The 16,288-nt window shown below is 46.9% G+C and overlaps 1 protein-coding gene across 5 annotated transcripts in view; it reads right to left on the reverse strand.

Moving 5' to 3' along the window:
• Positions 1-16,288, reverse strand: part of LOC135393829 (dual specificity tyrosine-phosphorylation-regulated kinase 4-like) — a 117,683-nt gene that overhangs the window by 4,704 nt on the left and 96,691 nt on the right. For all 5 annotated transcript variants that reach the window (XM_064624125.1, XM_064624122.1, XM_064624123.1 and 2 more), the window contains exons 2-12: positions 13,280-13,587; positions 11,798-11,994; positions 9,182-9,345; positions 8,466-8,602; positions 8,178-8,318; positions 7,944-8,082; positions 7,515-7,637; positions 5,891-6,083; positions 4,726-4,855; positions 4,413-4,537; positions 4,214-4,336 (exon numbers count right to left, since the gene is read on the reverse strand). In XM_064624125.1, coding sequence (XP_064480195.1) covers positions 4,214-4,336; positions 4,413-4,537; positions 4,726-4,855; positions 5,891-6,083; positions 7,515-7,637; positions 7,944-8,082; positions 8,178-8,318; positions 8,466-8,602; positions 9,182-9,345; positions 11,798-11,994; positions 13,280-13,344 — 1,537 coding nt within the window. In that variant the 5' untranslated portion in view covers positions 13,345-13,587. The remainder of the gene's footprint in view (positions 1-4,213; positions 4,337-4,412; positions 4,538-4,725; positions 4,856-5,890; positions 6,084-7,514; positions 7,638-7,943; positions 8,083-8,177; positions 8,319-8,465; positions 8,603-9,181; positions 9,346-11,797; positions 11,995-13,279; positions 13,588-16,288) is intronic.

The following is a 16,288-nucleotide window of genomic DNA, read 5'->3' on the forward strand; positions in this document are numbered from 1 at the left end:
AACGGTACAACGTCACCTATACAGAAGGCCTCACACTCCTTCGCAATGGAGACACGTAAAGTCAATATGTCGTCTGCTTCAGCCAGCCGCAGCAGAAAATTTCAGGCACAGGCTTTCTGTGGATACGAGTGGCTGCCCATGCGGCTCATGGTGTCTGGTCTCCATAGCTACGGACGCCGAAGGCATGGTCGTGATTGGCGGACTCTTAACGACTATACGCCACGTCATTTAAGCGATCAGACTTTCTTTATCTAGGTGACGTTGCCACGGACAAGCTGAGAATTAAGGCGACGCCGTTGGCCAACAAGTTTTACTGCAATGACTAGTGGAGCGTCGATGAAACTTTCGACTTGATATGACTACGATATGGCTACGATATGGCTACGATACGGCTTTGAGGAGGCTGCCAATCCACTTTTTCTTTGTTCACCTCGAATGTACGGCCCAACATCCAGTCACGTTTCAATGGGTAATATGAGACAAAACATCAAACCCTCGTTAGAAAGAAAACGCCTTTTCGAGTTATCCAAGCGCCCTGTTTCTGCCTAAACACATGCGCTTCGAACCGGATTATTCGAAGTGTATCGCCAGCCGACATAGCATAGTACGAAGTGCATGCCAGCGGAAGCCCGTACCTGTCAGCGACCTAGAGTCACCCGGCTGAAATCAAAACCACACTTCCCGAGTGGTTGAAAAATGCCACAGCCGTAAACCTACCCGCCCATGGACCCGCATTGGCTGCAAAAGCTGAGACACTAACCGGCTAACACTCGGCAAACCCAACTGACAACATTTTTTACACGAATATTAAAAGGTTGTCATGGTGCTCATCGAATGTTTATTCGCTAATACTATAGAGCATGCCTGTTTTAAGGCTCCCGCGGAGGTCCACGGACGTTCGTAGCTACCTCCACTGTTTTCGTGGCACTCCCGCTTAATATCGAATGCGCAATCGAATCGCTATGCAATGTGTCAGCGGGCGCCCACTCTCTTCGAGCTCTTCGAGCGACAAGACGACTCTGAATTTCCGTTACAAGTGCCGAAGAACGCACCTTGCGATTTGAACTTTGGTGACTTCGATTTAAGAGTGGTGGATTACTTGGTAAAAAAAATTTCTCATGTTCACCGGCAGCTCAAGTAGAAAAGGGGGAAAACCCGAGGTGGTTGTTATAACTCACTAGCTACATTCAGACAGGGGAAGGTTATAGACCTACTTCAATCAGCGTATCATGACTCGACACAACGGAAGGCGTCCCGTTGATTTCAAAAAGGGGCAGTGGGCTCTGCAAGCATCAATAAGTAGATTTTTGTTCCCACGGGTTGTGCATTCTCTGGTTTACCCAATCCCTGCTTCACTTTTCTCCTACTCGAGCGGCATAATGTATTATCGTTATTGTAAAGTTCAGTAAAACATCCATTTGGGCTCGTTGGTACATTTCCTTGACGATAAAGTAGTGCTCTATGTTGTGTCGTCTGTCTTTGTCTCTTTTAGCGCTTTTATCGTCAACGATATTGTAAGTCATTGGAATTCGGTTTGAAATTCCCGCGCGGAGAGACGCATACGCGACGTCAGCGTGACGTCTTTGTGACGACACGGAGGGGGGGGGGGTCCTTTTCACCGCATCCGAACTGTGTGGATGATCGCCTTCGGTGTGCACACGTGACCGTATGGTGGAACGTCACGGAAACGTCACGCGTGCCGATGAGGACATTTTCCTGCTTGCTCCCCTCAACAGGTACTCTGTCGGTTCTCGTATAATTCTAAAAACACGTATAATTCTATCGTGTAAAAATACGTGCAATTCTGGAAATACGTCGAGTTCGAACAAAGGGGCACGCAGGAGAGCTGAATGGAGTCTACGTTCTTGCGAGACATATTTATTTCAATTACGCTGTTGAGCGAACTTTCTCGTTAAAATATGGCCGAATAGTAAATTATTTATCATATTTTGCTATAACTTGTTTCGTGACTGTGTGTCAACGTACCCCCGTCAACGACAATTGGACCGAAGCAGCAATCTCTCTGCACCAGGCTTTGGCTGCCTTTCGCCCCGCGACCAGTTCCCACCACTATCGAGTTTCTCGCGGTTTATGGTGTAGGAAGTTTTAGAAGATCGTAAGCCGTTCATGATAACCGTCCCGAAACGATTACCAGTCGATCGCATTATTCGTTTGAAGTGGCCGATATCACGTTCATGTTCTTCGATTCGGCATCTTCCTATGGTCGTCATGGAGCGCTTCCAATTTTTCTCGTTAAAGCTATATGTCTGAACATAGTCTTATCGCCGAGGTTCCACTCAATCCCACTCGAGCATTCCAAATCGTAGCAGGGTTTCTACTACGCTACTGAAAAACGCACAGAACGCAATACGCTAGCTTCTCTGCAGCACTGCAGCAGTTCTTACGTTTCTCATTCTGCAAGAATCGAAAGATGAATGCCCGTCAGTAAAGCATCGTTAGAGCGCTGATGTACAGTTTCATAAAAACGTGCCTTATTCTTTTTTACTTTGCATTAGACGTGCGCAACTGCACTCTTAAAAATGAATTTCACCGCATAGCACGCTCCTAGCCAACCATCATCTCGATTGATATCGTTATCTGCCCTGATTTGTTGAAAACGGGAGGCGTACGCCTTTTCTGTGACAATTATGAACAGCATAAGTGTCACAAAAAAGGCGTACGCCTCTCGTTTTCAACAAATCAGGGCAGATAACGATATCATTCGAGATGATGGTTGGGTAGGAGCGTGCTATGCGGTGAAGTTCATTTTTAAGAGTGTGGCCGAATTCAAGGGATGGTGTATAGCTACGTATTAAAATAATAAAATATAATTTAATATTTCGGGCCATTAATTCTCGAGACAACTGTGATCACCTATTAAAACGGGTCATGGCATCTTATGGCAGGCTAGAAGTGACATACAGCTAAAGAGGTGTGCCTGAATGAGATCGCGATGACGAACATGTGTGAAATAAAATTCAATTCAATTCAATTCAATTCAACATAAAAACGCATGAATTTCGAAAGCAGAAGGGAGTGCGTGACTAAGAAACTTTTATCCAGTAAAATTGGCAGGAGCCTTGAACCGGTATCAAAGCAATGCCGTTCTCGTGCCTCTTTTGTACCTCATGACTCCGTAACACTGGCGGTGCTTATATACAGCTCGCCCTGTGTACTAGTTCTCGAAAGTACGGGACCACTCACGTGTACGGTGCCCATGAGTGAGTATCTCGGAGAGGCTCAAGTGACGGCACAGTGCCTCTCTCGAAAGCTACCGCGTCGAGAGCGCAACTTTTGGGAGCCGACGGAGTGTGTTCCTGCATGGATATTAATCCCATGTCTGCAAATTTCGGTCCGGAGGTACCCCTTATGTGCAGTGAGTCACGTGATATACGCCTCTCAGTATGGCGTTGGGTGCGAACAATTTCATTTCAGTTAGCAACACAAGGTGTCCAGAGACCAACCTTCGGGCGAACCACTGCCCGTGGTGGGAAATTCACTCATGGTGGGCATTACGGACATCATTCACCAACACATCATGGAGAGTGACGTGATGTTGAATAACGGCCTATGAGGTGACGTGGTGTGATGTTGAATAACAGCCTATGATGTGACGTGATGTTGAATAACGGCCTATGATGTGATGATGTTGAATAACGGCCTACGATGTGACGTGACGTGATGTTGAATAACGGCCTATGATGTGATGTGATGTTGAATAACTGCCTATGATGTGATGTTGAATAACAGCCTATGATGTGACGTGATGTTGAATAACGACCTATGATGTGATGTGATGTGAGGTGGAAGTTGAAGTCGCATGGTGGGTTTGGATATTGAAGTTGAATGATGGACTTTGAAGTTGAAATTCCAAATTTCCAATAATAGGCTTTGAAGATGAAGTGTTGTAATGTTGACGTCGAACGACGGATTACGATTCTGACGGGATATGATGTTGATGTTGATGTGAAGTGATGTGATGCGATGGGCTGTGAGTGAGGCCCACCACGATGTTGAAATAATTTCTAGAAAGGTGTTGACCTATGCTCTGATCCTCGTGGGTTGTGCCAAAGACATCCAGGGGACATGGAAAGAGCTGCGAGGATATCTCTGGACCTCTTGTACAATACACAGATGAACAGCACGCACCAAAGGAGCACTCGACAAGATGTGTCCCCAATAGGCGCATTCAATTCTCATCAGTATAGCTTACGTGAGTCTTCCGACGAAGTGCTTGTCTCGCAACTCGAAGACGTTGATTTTCGTTCCTTGGATTTGTGATCCGATGGCTTCGTGCACTTGTACGCTTTGCATGATGCTGAGTTAGGGAGGCTGCCTGTAAGACAGTACGTAACGGTTTTATACAGCTGCACGGTTTCAAGAGCACTTGTGGGCTCATGAGGGACACGAACCAGCTTCCAGCTCCTTGACCGTGATGGCCTGGACGCTTTTGCAGTCCCTCTTGTATGTCTTAGGTCCGGACAGCCACGCGTGCCGCAGAGCATCATCAGGAGTGATACGAGTTTCTGGGTTCCACCTGTTTCAAAATACGCTTGAATGGGCATCACGTGCCTGTCACGTAAAGCTGTGTCTTTACTCAACTCTCTGCATGACACCGAACCGTATTATCAGAAACGGGCAGAGTGCCTTCCTCGTTCTTTTTTTTTTTTTTTTTTGTATTGCATGCCCTTTTTTATTTTCTGCGAATGTGGGACCCTTACTCACTCTAAGCAACGCGAGAGAAAGTCTACGAAATCCTCGTCGTTACAACTCAGAGCAGCTGCCAGGGTCTTGGAGTTTGGCTTCCGTTTCTTTCCTTTGCTGTTTGTGATGGTCCTGGGATTATTTTTGGAATCTAAAGAACAAAAAGCGCAACGGTAAGGAAGGATAATCCATTCCCGAAGCCCTCGAGTTCTATAACAGTCAACTACGGAATAACTTTCGAAAACCCTGTCTTTGTTTCCCTCTGCACCATAACGTCACTCAGTGATGTCATATAGCACTTCCCACGCCATTGGTTCCTCCCATTTAGCTTGCATGATTCATCCATCTCCCTGCACGAGGTCACCGGAATCTAACTGATCCGAGAGCAGCTTATTCCGGAAGTCGTTACTTGTCAGTGCTTGGTGACTGATGATGATGGTGATAGAGTGCGTGATGGCGCAAAGGTGCCGTTCGTTGTTGACGTTTAGTGTAAATGACAGACTAAAGACGTCTACAAATTGTATAGGATCGTACGACAATCACGCGGGTCATGCGTCAATGGTATACCATGATGGTACCATGATGTTCCACGTAAGGTTGGTCTGCGCAATGTTGCGACATGTTGCACATGCCGCAGGGTATAGGACTGCGGATAATTTGGACCACGTGGGGTTCTTTTGGCGTGCGCCGGAAATCTCCGACACACGGTGCTGAAAGCAATGTTTGCCCTCCCCCACATTGCTACCGCCCTCGGCCGGGATCGAACCCGCGACCTTGAGCTCAGCAAGCCCGATTCCGGTCCTTTCTAGACACGTTATCTTTCTTCCTTTTCCAAGTGTTCATGCCGGTGGCACTCGTGATATTGTAGAAGAAATTAACAGAGAGCTACGACCCAAGCAGCACAATGTAATGAAAGTCGAGTGCAATAGGGATGGACGGGTAGGTGGAAGGCCTTGAACAGATTCATGAGACCAAAGAACATTGATAAGACACATACCGTCCACCCCTATTGCACTCGAGTTTCAGTACGTTGTGCTGCTTGGGGAGGCATTGAGGCAAAAGGTTCACACAAAGGGAATCAATCAAGCTGACCTGAGGACGCCGGCAAACGTCCAAATCCTAAACTTCCTTGACTTCTGATCACCAATGTCGCGGTCGTTTTTGACGTACTAGCGTCCAAACTTACCGAAAAATAGCCGTCGCCGCGAGGCATGTTCCAGTACAGCAGTCGGTGGCGGCCCCAGCACCTCCATGATGCAAGCTAGTTGGTCCGCTTCGTTCTCTCCAGGAAACAAGGGGAATCCTGTATACAATTCTGCCAGTATGCATCCCAGGCTCCACACGTCAATCGCCGTGCCATACGGCAGGCCCAGAATCACCTGCGTGTCAGACAAGCACCATCAGCAGCGAGCCTGGTCAGCGTCAGCTTGTACTTTGCGCAACATTCAACCGTTATCTAGTCCGTTCTTTTGCAGCTTTTGTATGGGCATGGAAACGCTCGACAAAATATGTCAGGAGGAGCATAAAATACGGGGGGGGGGGGGGAATATGTTTAATGCAAAGTAAGAAGGAAAGGGAAAGGTTAGCCGCGGTGTGGGCTTGCTATTCCCTAATGCTTTCAAGCAAACAGAAGAAAACAGCTGGGGTACAGAAAATTATCAAAAAATACAGAAGTAACAGCTCCTTCACTAATCGTTGCGCATCAGAGAATGCCCAGGAGTTTAGATTCCCGAAGGAATCGTGTCAGCGCAGACGTGACTTCAGACCTGAGGGTTTTAGGCCACGACGGACCTAACGGTTTTAGTCCACGACGGACCTAAGGTTCCAGGTCCCAACGGCTTAAGTATGATAGCCCACCAAAAGCAGTCCCAGATTAATGTAGAGATTAAACCTACTAAGGGTAGGGTAAAATACGGGCTCTGGTACATATATTCACAGACAAATTATGAGTGGAGCGCGCATTCCTGTGGCTTTCAATCCAGAGCAGCTCCACTCCACTCCAGAGCTTTCAATCTCGCGGGTCAGAAAGGCTGTTTCCCCGCCACTGGCTGTCTATGACGTCATGTAATCTACCCAATAGGGAGGCACACAACGCGCCTTCTTTTTCTTTTTGAGGTCGTATTTGGCGTCGCGCGTCCCTTGTTGTCGCCTTGCACTCGACCTGTCGCCTTGCTCCCTCGTTGTAGCAAACGATTCTCAACAGCCAATAAAAGTGCTCGTATCATCTGACGTCACAACACGTCAGAAGAAACCGGGAGAGATCGCCGCCGCTGCGCGCACTCTTGCTCGCCGTGCCTTCCATGCTCCTTTAAAGGAGCAATGGACAGTTAACACGTCACGAAACCCTGTCTCATTCGTCAAGGCTGCTCCTCAGGAGCCACCATGCAAAATAATTTTCGCTCTGCGGTATATTATAACTGCGAAATCAAATTTATAAAAATAGTCGGGGAGAGCAGCCGAGGACGGTCGTCACGATCCTCGCGTGACGTAGGGAAGTCCCCCTGCCTTTTTTTCTTTGTATCTGTCTTCTCAGCTCACGCGCCGCTTGTACCTGCCGCTACACGTCACAAGTCACGTGCTCAAGGACCACGGTACGTCACGACGTTCCCTCGTTCCCCGATAGGCTCTTCTCACGAATGGAGGATTATTTAAAGGTGCGCGGAACAGAGGCCTCGTGCGCGCTCTGTAACCTGCACTCGTAGTTTTTTCTCACGAGCTCATTTCATTAGTAGCAGATCACGACGCAGCGAGAAAAAAAAAAGGGGGGGGGTCACATCAGTGCTGCTTTAACACAGCCTTCGAATAATTACCTCCGGTGAACGGTAGAATCTCGACTGGATATACGTGTACACCCTCTGATGTATGAAGCAGGAACTGCCGAAATCGATCACCTTGATGGAGCTGCTTCCTCGCTGCTTCAATAGAATATTTTCCTGAAATAAACGCAATGAAATTGTTAACGTAAAAATCGTTACTCCTTCCTACAGCGGTGAAATGTAATGCGCGTCTGCGGTGCAGTATTGCAGAACAAACTCAAAAGGAGGTGAGAGAACTGATGTTCTGAGGCTGGAACAACATAGTAGGGACAATCACATACAAGGCCTCAAGTTGCCTAAGAAATTAACGATGAAAGATGAAAGTCACTGATGAAAGTCACAGAAGATGTGGGTTCGAGTCCGACAGCTGGCTAACCTTTTCAGTGACTTTCATCTTTCATCAAAAGGAGGATTACTTCGTACCGGTTTCAGATCGCAGTGTATTATCCTCTCTTTGTAGAGTAGCCTTAGACACTGCACCAAAGAGTATGTGAACCTCCGTATTAAGTTAAGGCTGAATCCTTGATAATTGTTCTTCTTTATAAGCTCATATAAGTTCATGCTGAAAGAAAAAAAAGATCCATATGAGGTGCGCGAATTACACGCATCTCGAAGATTGGAAATTTGGCTGAGAAGGCAGTAGATCGTTCAACTCACCCCATAAGCTCAAACGTAATGCAAAGGTGATTCCTAAAGTAAAAGTAATCGAGCATATGAATAGCGTTGTGGTATTGGTCCTTGTCCCTTTTCGTCAAGTGGTCCAAAATCTTCACTTCAATCAGAGCCTGCTGATGAAACCTGGGAACGATATACGTGTCATTACTATTCGCCACGGCAATCAGGTGTAGCTTCCATTTTGTTACGATGATCAATAAAGAAATACATACAGCGGCATAACTTCCTCCCCCCCCCCCTCAAAAAAAAAAAGAAGAAAAAAACTATTACCTTTTCTTGTTTCGGATAATCTTGAGGGCAACCTGTTGATTTGTCTTGTGATCTATCGCTCGAATAACTTGTCCAAACGAACCTTTTCCGATTACTTCGAGTATTTCATAACGATAGGCAATGTGGTCGTGCAACACCTGGATGTGTGACATAAAAAAAAATCGCACATTATTTCACACGCATTCTGGATCTTTAATACCCCTGTCACACGGGCATTTTCGATCCTGCTCGACCGAACCTGCTTGAACCCAATGCAGATCGGATGGTGCTACACGGCCGCTTCCAAGCAGGATCGAACTTTGATCCTGCTTGACTCAAGACAGTTCCCATAACAGGATTGAGAATTTCAAGACGGCTCGACGGCCGCCATTTGCATCCCCGACCCCGGTGAACTGTCATAACTTAAGACGGACATGCGCGCGAAGCTACAAATGATGCTTACATCGGTATACGATAAATTACCACTAATATCGCTGTTATATAGGAAACGCTAATGAGTTCCGTTTATTCATTTGCCTATATTCTCGACACCGTCAACGATTCAGTGCGCATTGAAAGTGGCCGTGTAGCAGCGTCAAAACTCGAGCGTGCTCCGGAAGTTCGATGCAGATCGGATTCGAGAAGGATCAAAATGCCCGTGTGACAGGGGTATAACGGATAGTCGAGCGGCACAACGAAACAGAAATTAACGTAACCTTTTTTGCTAAGAGACAAACCTTAATGTAGGACCCATTTTCGTCGTCGTAGCCTCCGTTCTGATTGGCCCCTTCTTCGCCATCAATCTTGCTGGCTTCCAGGCCCAAGTACCAAACCTCCTTGTACTGCAGTGCCTCTGCCCGCTCGTAGGCGTTCAACCGTGAACCGTAGAACTTTAGCACATCTGCAAGAGGTGACGCAATTTCAAGGGCTTGAAATCCTTAAGAACTCTGTAATCGGTTGCAGATTCTGACGTCGCTTTAGCTGGCAGACGGTTGCATGGCCCAGAAGGAAAGGCGAACTTTTGTGTACGTCACTACGAAGAATTCATTCATTTTTGTTCCATCACCACATCGTCCCAAGTAACAAAAAAAAAGAAAAACGAAAGGTGTACTTTTTTGGCAGTGTACGAGCACCTGTAAAACACAAAACCATGCGCAGCGGCTATGAGAGCGGAAAAGCTCTCTTCTTCTTCTTTTTTTTTTTTTTTTTTTTGCATACGGCAACTCAGTGCCGTGGGGCAACATTTGGTGACGCCGCTACTGAAGCTGAAGTTCAGACAATTAAGGTTATTTTTAAAAAATGGTGACACTATAAACGACGCTAACGTGTAATAACTCTTGGTCACTCTTCCTGGCACTTAGCTTGGCAGGTAAGCAACGAAATGTCGCATCGAATCAGGTCACGTTCTCTGCTATGGTAAAAAAAAGAAGAAAAAGAAAACTACCTTGGCGGGACAACGTTCGCCTCTCACTCCAACACCATAACGATTCTCACTATACCATGCAGTTCGCTAAAAAAGAAAACGATGATTTTTACCTTCATTTGAAGGTCACTGCTTTTTCCGCCAATTTCTTCTCTTTTTTTTTTCACTTCGCACATTACAAGTTTGAACTTGACCTGCGCAACTTCCTACACGCCGGTTTGGAATATTTGGAATAAAAATGGCCGTGCGTGCAGTAATATCGAAGTCTGTCGATCTGTTAACTCAGCTTAGAAAATGGTGCACCTGCATAACTTCGAGTATACAACAAATAATAATAAAAAAGAAAGAAAGAAAGAAAGAACAGTGCGATATATTATGATACAATACAGTCCCCTCTGCTCTAAAGGTTTTCCCTTCCGTTTTCTCCTCTTTCCTCGTTTATTGTCTTCGAATACATCGAGTATCATGAACCCCAATTAAAGAATTTTGAAAGACCTTCTTTCTTTGCGAATACTTGCATTCATAGTCCGCTGTGTCCCGCTTCCCCGAGAAACTTCGTAGAACCCCCATTTGTGAAACTCCGTAAACGCAAGTTTGATAAATCGAACGCCGTGTAAAGCGTCTGGGACGAGGTAGTTTCTCTTAGCCAGACATTGATCACGTACCGCTCGATACGCGCCCACCGCCCCGATCGCCGAACGCGAGACAATCGGTTTGGGCGACAAGAATATGCGCAGTAATAAAATATCTTATCTCCGTCCCATTACCGTTCGTCGACGGAGAAAGTGATACATATAACCTTCGAAATAGATTTGGGTTTGTTTCACCCAGTGTGTGGTTAACGTCTCAGCACCACCAGTTACCGCACGTGCGCTGCGCAAGCACCGGCAGCTGTGTCGTACTCGGCCTTACAGCCTCCTGTTCGGTAATAAAGGCAGTTACCTTTCTAGTACCGTCTTATTTATCCCCAAAAGCGTCCTCAAACATTTCGATGGAAGGAGAAAGCATGTTGCAAAGCGAGTAAAACGTTAGAAATGCGCGCGACGTCCCACTCAATGTCGGTGCTTTGTTGGAGGCACACATTTTCCCTCGAAGGCTGTACATAAACGCTATGCAAAATCGGATTACCGCGGCGATGGCAATGTGTTCGCTTTCGACGACGGTGAATGTCAATGTCGTTTCAACGCGGGTTGCCGTAGCGACACAGCCGTAAGAAGGCGCAAGAATGCATTTTGTTCGGTATACCACGCTCTTTTCTGCGTGGGATGCGTTGCCTTGAATGTCAAGCGTGGCTCTTAGTTATCATAAGCCCTTCGTTGTGTATGCTACTGAGTTTTGTAGCAAGTGGAAAGAATGGTTCCAGAGTGCGAAGAAAAGGTCGAAGGGAAGGTCTAGCTCGCTCGCATTTACTCGTTCTTCGTTGTTTTCCCGGTTCCTCGTTGTTTTCGCACGAATATGTTACGATGAGCGTTCTTGATGCGGAATGTATTCTACAAATAAGGACCATGTCAGACAAAGCGTGTGTCCGTCCGTCCGTCCGTGGCACGTCCTGTAAAGCGTGCTTTCACTGCACTGGCACGGTGTACGCAGGAGACGCACCCCAGAAATACGTCTCTCCTTGTACTTCGTGCCAACGCAACGCTCTCTCACTGTAAACGCCGCAAAGAAAATCTCAGAAAGCAACATTGGCGCATATGGGATGGAATACAAAACTCGCGGCAGAATATACGCTTCCCAGTAGATTGCAGCAAGGAATACCTAGCAAGAACTCACTCGGAGCATGCTCATTCATTATCTCTCGTGCTCAATGTGGCGAATGAGCTTAGCACGAGTGAGGATAAGTGAGCTGCATTTCAAACATTTCACAAACACGGGAGTTGGGATGACCCTACATCTCGTCTACCGCAGATAGAGGCAGAACGTGTTTTACCTGTTGGAGACAACGGCAAAAGTCTCCCGTACGGGTCCAACCGTGTACACGTTTTAGCTGAGTCAGCCGAAGAGGTCGCCGACGATGTTGCCGTAGAACCCGACGACGATGACGGTTTTCGGCTGTCGTTGTCTAGAGCCGCTTTTGAAACATCTGAGGAGCTGCTGTTGTTCGAGTTGTTGTACGTCAAGTTGCCACTGCGAAAGACAATGTGTATGCTCCGTTCAAGTACCGTACGCGACATAAGTTGCTGGTGTAACGGTCTTCTCCAAGTTTGAAAGCTTCGTAAGCATCATTTGCTAGACTGTGTATTGAAAAAAAAAAAAAAAAAGGCGTGAGACCTACACAATGTCAGTCGGCAAGTGCTACTGAGCATTTGTGGTATCTTTATCCTGCACTTCAAAAACAGAACTCCACCGCATAACATGCTTCAATGGGCGGCCATCTTTATCAGATATATCGTTCTGTCTTCTGGGTTGCCAGGACAAGATCCTAAAAAGTCGTCAGAGCGCCCTGAGAAAGTAGCTAAAAGTAGCCAATTCCATTTGTGTGTAGCCAAATCCGTAGCCACTGGTGTGCAGGCATCATATCATACAGAATGAGCTGAACTCTTCTAAGGTAATTGCACCACGAATGCGGAACTGTCACTCGAGCTACAGCATATGCGATACGCATTTAAAAATTAGTAGCAAAATCTTCGTGTCGAGTTCGTCAGGCAGAAGCATTTGCGAAAAGAATGACTCGACCAGGGTCGTGTGTATGTCGATATGCTTTAGCTTGCACGCGAAACATGGCTAGAGACCGAACGCAACCGACCTATTGGCAAACAACTCTTCAGCTTCGATAATCCGCGTCATCACGTCACGCTTTCCTTTACCACAGCGCTATGTCGGTGCATCAGTTTTACCCACCCCATGGTTCCTTAACGAGAGCTGAAACCTCAGGACACAAGCAGCAGTCAATTTGGACAATATTACACCGAGTGAGACTAGGCCGACCATCAAGGAAGAGAGAGAGAAGTGAACGACACTGTACTGCGGCATTTGATGGAGCGCCGCGCCGCGGTGAAAACCCTTCCGATGTAGGTACACAGAAGTCTCAGGTGCAGCTCCAAGAATTATCCGCAAAGTAACAAGAATGTACCCAAGCCGCGATTTCCCAAATTTTGACTTCACAACAGCCAGAACGTAGCTAAATCTGGCAACCCTGATCGAGAGACGCCAATATTTCGAACAGAGACAGCTCTCCTACTGGGCTTCTTGCCATTCTACTTCTACGGCCGATTAAAAGTCTCTGTCCTCTAAGCATCAGTAGCTCAATGAGAGCTGAAGCTTTTGCTTCAATCTTAGACGGCACTATAGTTGTGTGGCAAAGTTGATTCTGAAACCTCCTTCACGAACATTCAGATGTCATCATCCTGTGGTTTGCCACATTGTGTCCCTATAGTCACGAGCGATGTTTGGAACTTCAGCTGCGGTGTACCTGCTGTTCAGTGTCGGCAATGAAGCCCCGAAGGTGCAGGGCGAGATGCTGGTGGTCGAAGGCATGATGCTTGGAGTAGCCGGGTACTGCCGCACTGGTGGGTGCTTCGATGGCACCACTGACAGCCGTTGGAAAGCGATGCTTGGCAGGGACGTGGACTTGTCCCACAAGCCTCCGTGCCCATTACTGGATCGAGGTACTCGTAGGCTAGAGATACCTGGCCGCCCCGCGAGCTGCAGCTGGGATGCCAGAGCACATCCCAGACGGCTACCCACATCTGTGGCCGGGTTCGTGCCGTTGCCAGGACTCTGAAACCATAAAGAAAACTTGTGAGTTCACACGTTGCGAAAGCATCGACGGATTTACCGGTGCGCGTGCATCACGCTATAAAGTGAGGAAAAACAAGAAGCGGCGCCACAAGCACTTTCCCTTGGTTTATGTTAGATGACGTAGAAGAAAATGACGTGTTTCGAGAGAGGAAAAAAGAAAGTAAGTAGAAGAAACAAAAATTGCGGACGCTCCCATCATTAAATGAGCTCAAAGTACATCGTACTTGGGACGCCACGCAAAAAAAAAAATCACAAGAAAGCACCGCAAGATTTCCTTTACTCACGGATGTCTCGTATTGACAGAGTGGGTGGGCCTCTGTCGTGGACTCGATACAGCGAAACAGGAATTGTTTTTTTTTTACTTTTCTTTTCTTTATGTTACCAGAGGAGCTCTTGTCAAGGATGCCGAACGTATTAAATGAAAGGGAAAACGAGCATTGTGTACGAGTATACTTATTTATTGCACTACATTGACATTGATTTATATCTTCTGCGATCTAGACAAGGGGGGGGGGGGGAGCGCTAAAGAAGTAAAAAAAGAAGTATATCCTCTGACCACGTCTGCTCGAGTACCTGCAGCAACAATGTCAAGCTCTGAATCATCCAAGGAAGGCAGTAAGTAATTAAGGGGCGAAAGGTAATTAATCTAGAGCTAATTAAGAATGAGTGCGGGTTCCAATTACAGCTCTTTCGAGTGTCTCAGAAAGCGAGTACATATACCCTTTGCGCAATATGAGCCGTCGTGTGGCCTGTAGGGCACCTCTTTTATATTTGTTTTGACACCGCGATGCAACCGTGGCCACGAGCGGGGGACAGCTACGTGGACAGGTCGACGTAAAGCAGCGGAAAAGACGGGGAGGCAGAGGGCCTACCACGCGTCTTAGGCCTTGTTTTATTTTTTTAGAAACAGCTTCCCCATCTAGAGTGCACTGTGGTTCTTCATTATGCACTTGGTCGTTAAGCGACAATTATGCAGTTGTTATCGAAATTGCCTTACGCAGTGGTGACGTAGGTCACGTGACTTCTCCTAGCACATGCGTAAGCGTACCGTTCGGGAGGTTTGTTCTAACTCTGTGAAATACGCCGGCCACTTACTTTCCTCATAGAAAGTCTGTCCAAGGTCAAAAGGTCAAAAATAAAGTTGTTGTTGTTGTTGTTGTTCGTACATTACAAAACCTTTCAACGTTCCGAAGCTGTACGTGCAGATTGAGATCAAAAGTCCAGAGAGAGAGAGCGATAAAGAAAGACCAATATGTTTTCCCACGAAATGCAGAAAGAAAAAAAAAGAGAGAGAGAAGGATTCCAGGAGGAGCAGGAGGAGGGGCACCCGAAACTGGAACATCAGAGTATATTAAAACGGTCCTCACTACCAAGAGACAAGCCTTCGTTAAAGAACAAGGAACAAACTTGGCACGGAAAAAGTCTCACTCTCTGAAGAAAGTACCCCTCCTATCGGGATCCAGAGATTTGGATTGGAAGGGACTCCTTTTTTTTTTTTTTTTTTTTTGCACAATAAGACAAAAAGAAAGCTACTGAGGAACTTCCGTTTCTTTCTTCCCGTCAACAGATTCGTCTGTTCATGTAGCGATCCGACGCTTTCAGAGAGAGGAATCCATGTTCTTACGTAGTCGCGATAACGCACTATCAACTCAGACGGTTCCTAGATGCCATTCCGAATCACCGCTGACGGAAGCTGACGCTGACGGAAATGGCACGCAAATGACATCCATGCCACCCGGACACAGCAAAAAGTGATCCAGCAATAGACCTCTCCCTGTTTGTAAACAAACGACGTCATAGTGTTCGACTGGGCCACCAATAGACATCCCCTTGGTTATAAACAAGTGACGTCATAGCGTTCTACAGCACCACCAATTAGGTAGAGGTGAACTACGCTCGAAGCTACAGGCGAACAAGGTTGTGCCCGAAAGCTCTTGAGGGGATTACAGTGGTAATGCCACTACATGCCGGTACATGCCACTAATGCCGGTACATGCCACGCACCATCGGTCCTACTTTTCTTTCAATAGGAGGCAGCGAACAAGTGCCCATTCGTGGAACCCAGCTCTCCACTTCCGATTTGTTTCGATTTCAGTCTGTCTACCAACGTCATGATGACGTTTCTGGGGCAGAGGTCTGTTCCATACTGCAGGACTCCGTTCGCTTTAAACGAACCTATACATTCGTCCTTTTAACATACGTGGGCGTTAGAATTCCTTCGAATTTTACGAAACATTTCCGAGGCTTTTAACCGGGAGTCCCAAAACATTAATCGCGTCGTGCCGGAAGGAGTAGACAGCGAACTAACCCTCAAACTATCACCGGCGAGTGCGTCGAGGGTGATACGATTATAGACACGAAAGGCAGCGGAAGCACGGGAGCTCAGAAATCGGTTGAGCTGTGTTGACACAGCGATATTTGTCAGGATACGGCGTGGCTGTAAATAGTGGTATACGTAGGGGGTACATATAATGTGATTTGACTCGAAAGACGATGCCATTTGTGCACGCATCATGTGTCACATGGGCTGCATAGGGAAGTAGCTTTGGCAACTGCATGTCGTCACACACTCTAAGGAAAAAAGGAGTAAAATGGGGAGTAATTGCAGCGTCTACTCCCCTAGTCTGCAATTACTCCCCATTTTAGTCCCCTAACCCGGACATTTAGTCCCGACATTTAC

The sequence above is a fragment of the Ornithodoros turicata genome, chromosome 5, assembly GCF_037126465.1.
Source record: "Ornithodoros turicata isolate Travis chromosome 5, ASM3712646v1, whole genome shotgun sequence".
Lineage (NCBI taxonomy): Eukaryota > Metazoa > Arthropoda > Arachnida > Ixodida > Argasidae > Ornithodoros > Ornithodoros turicata.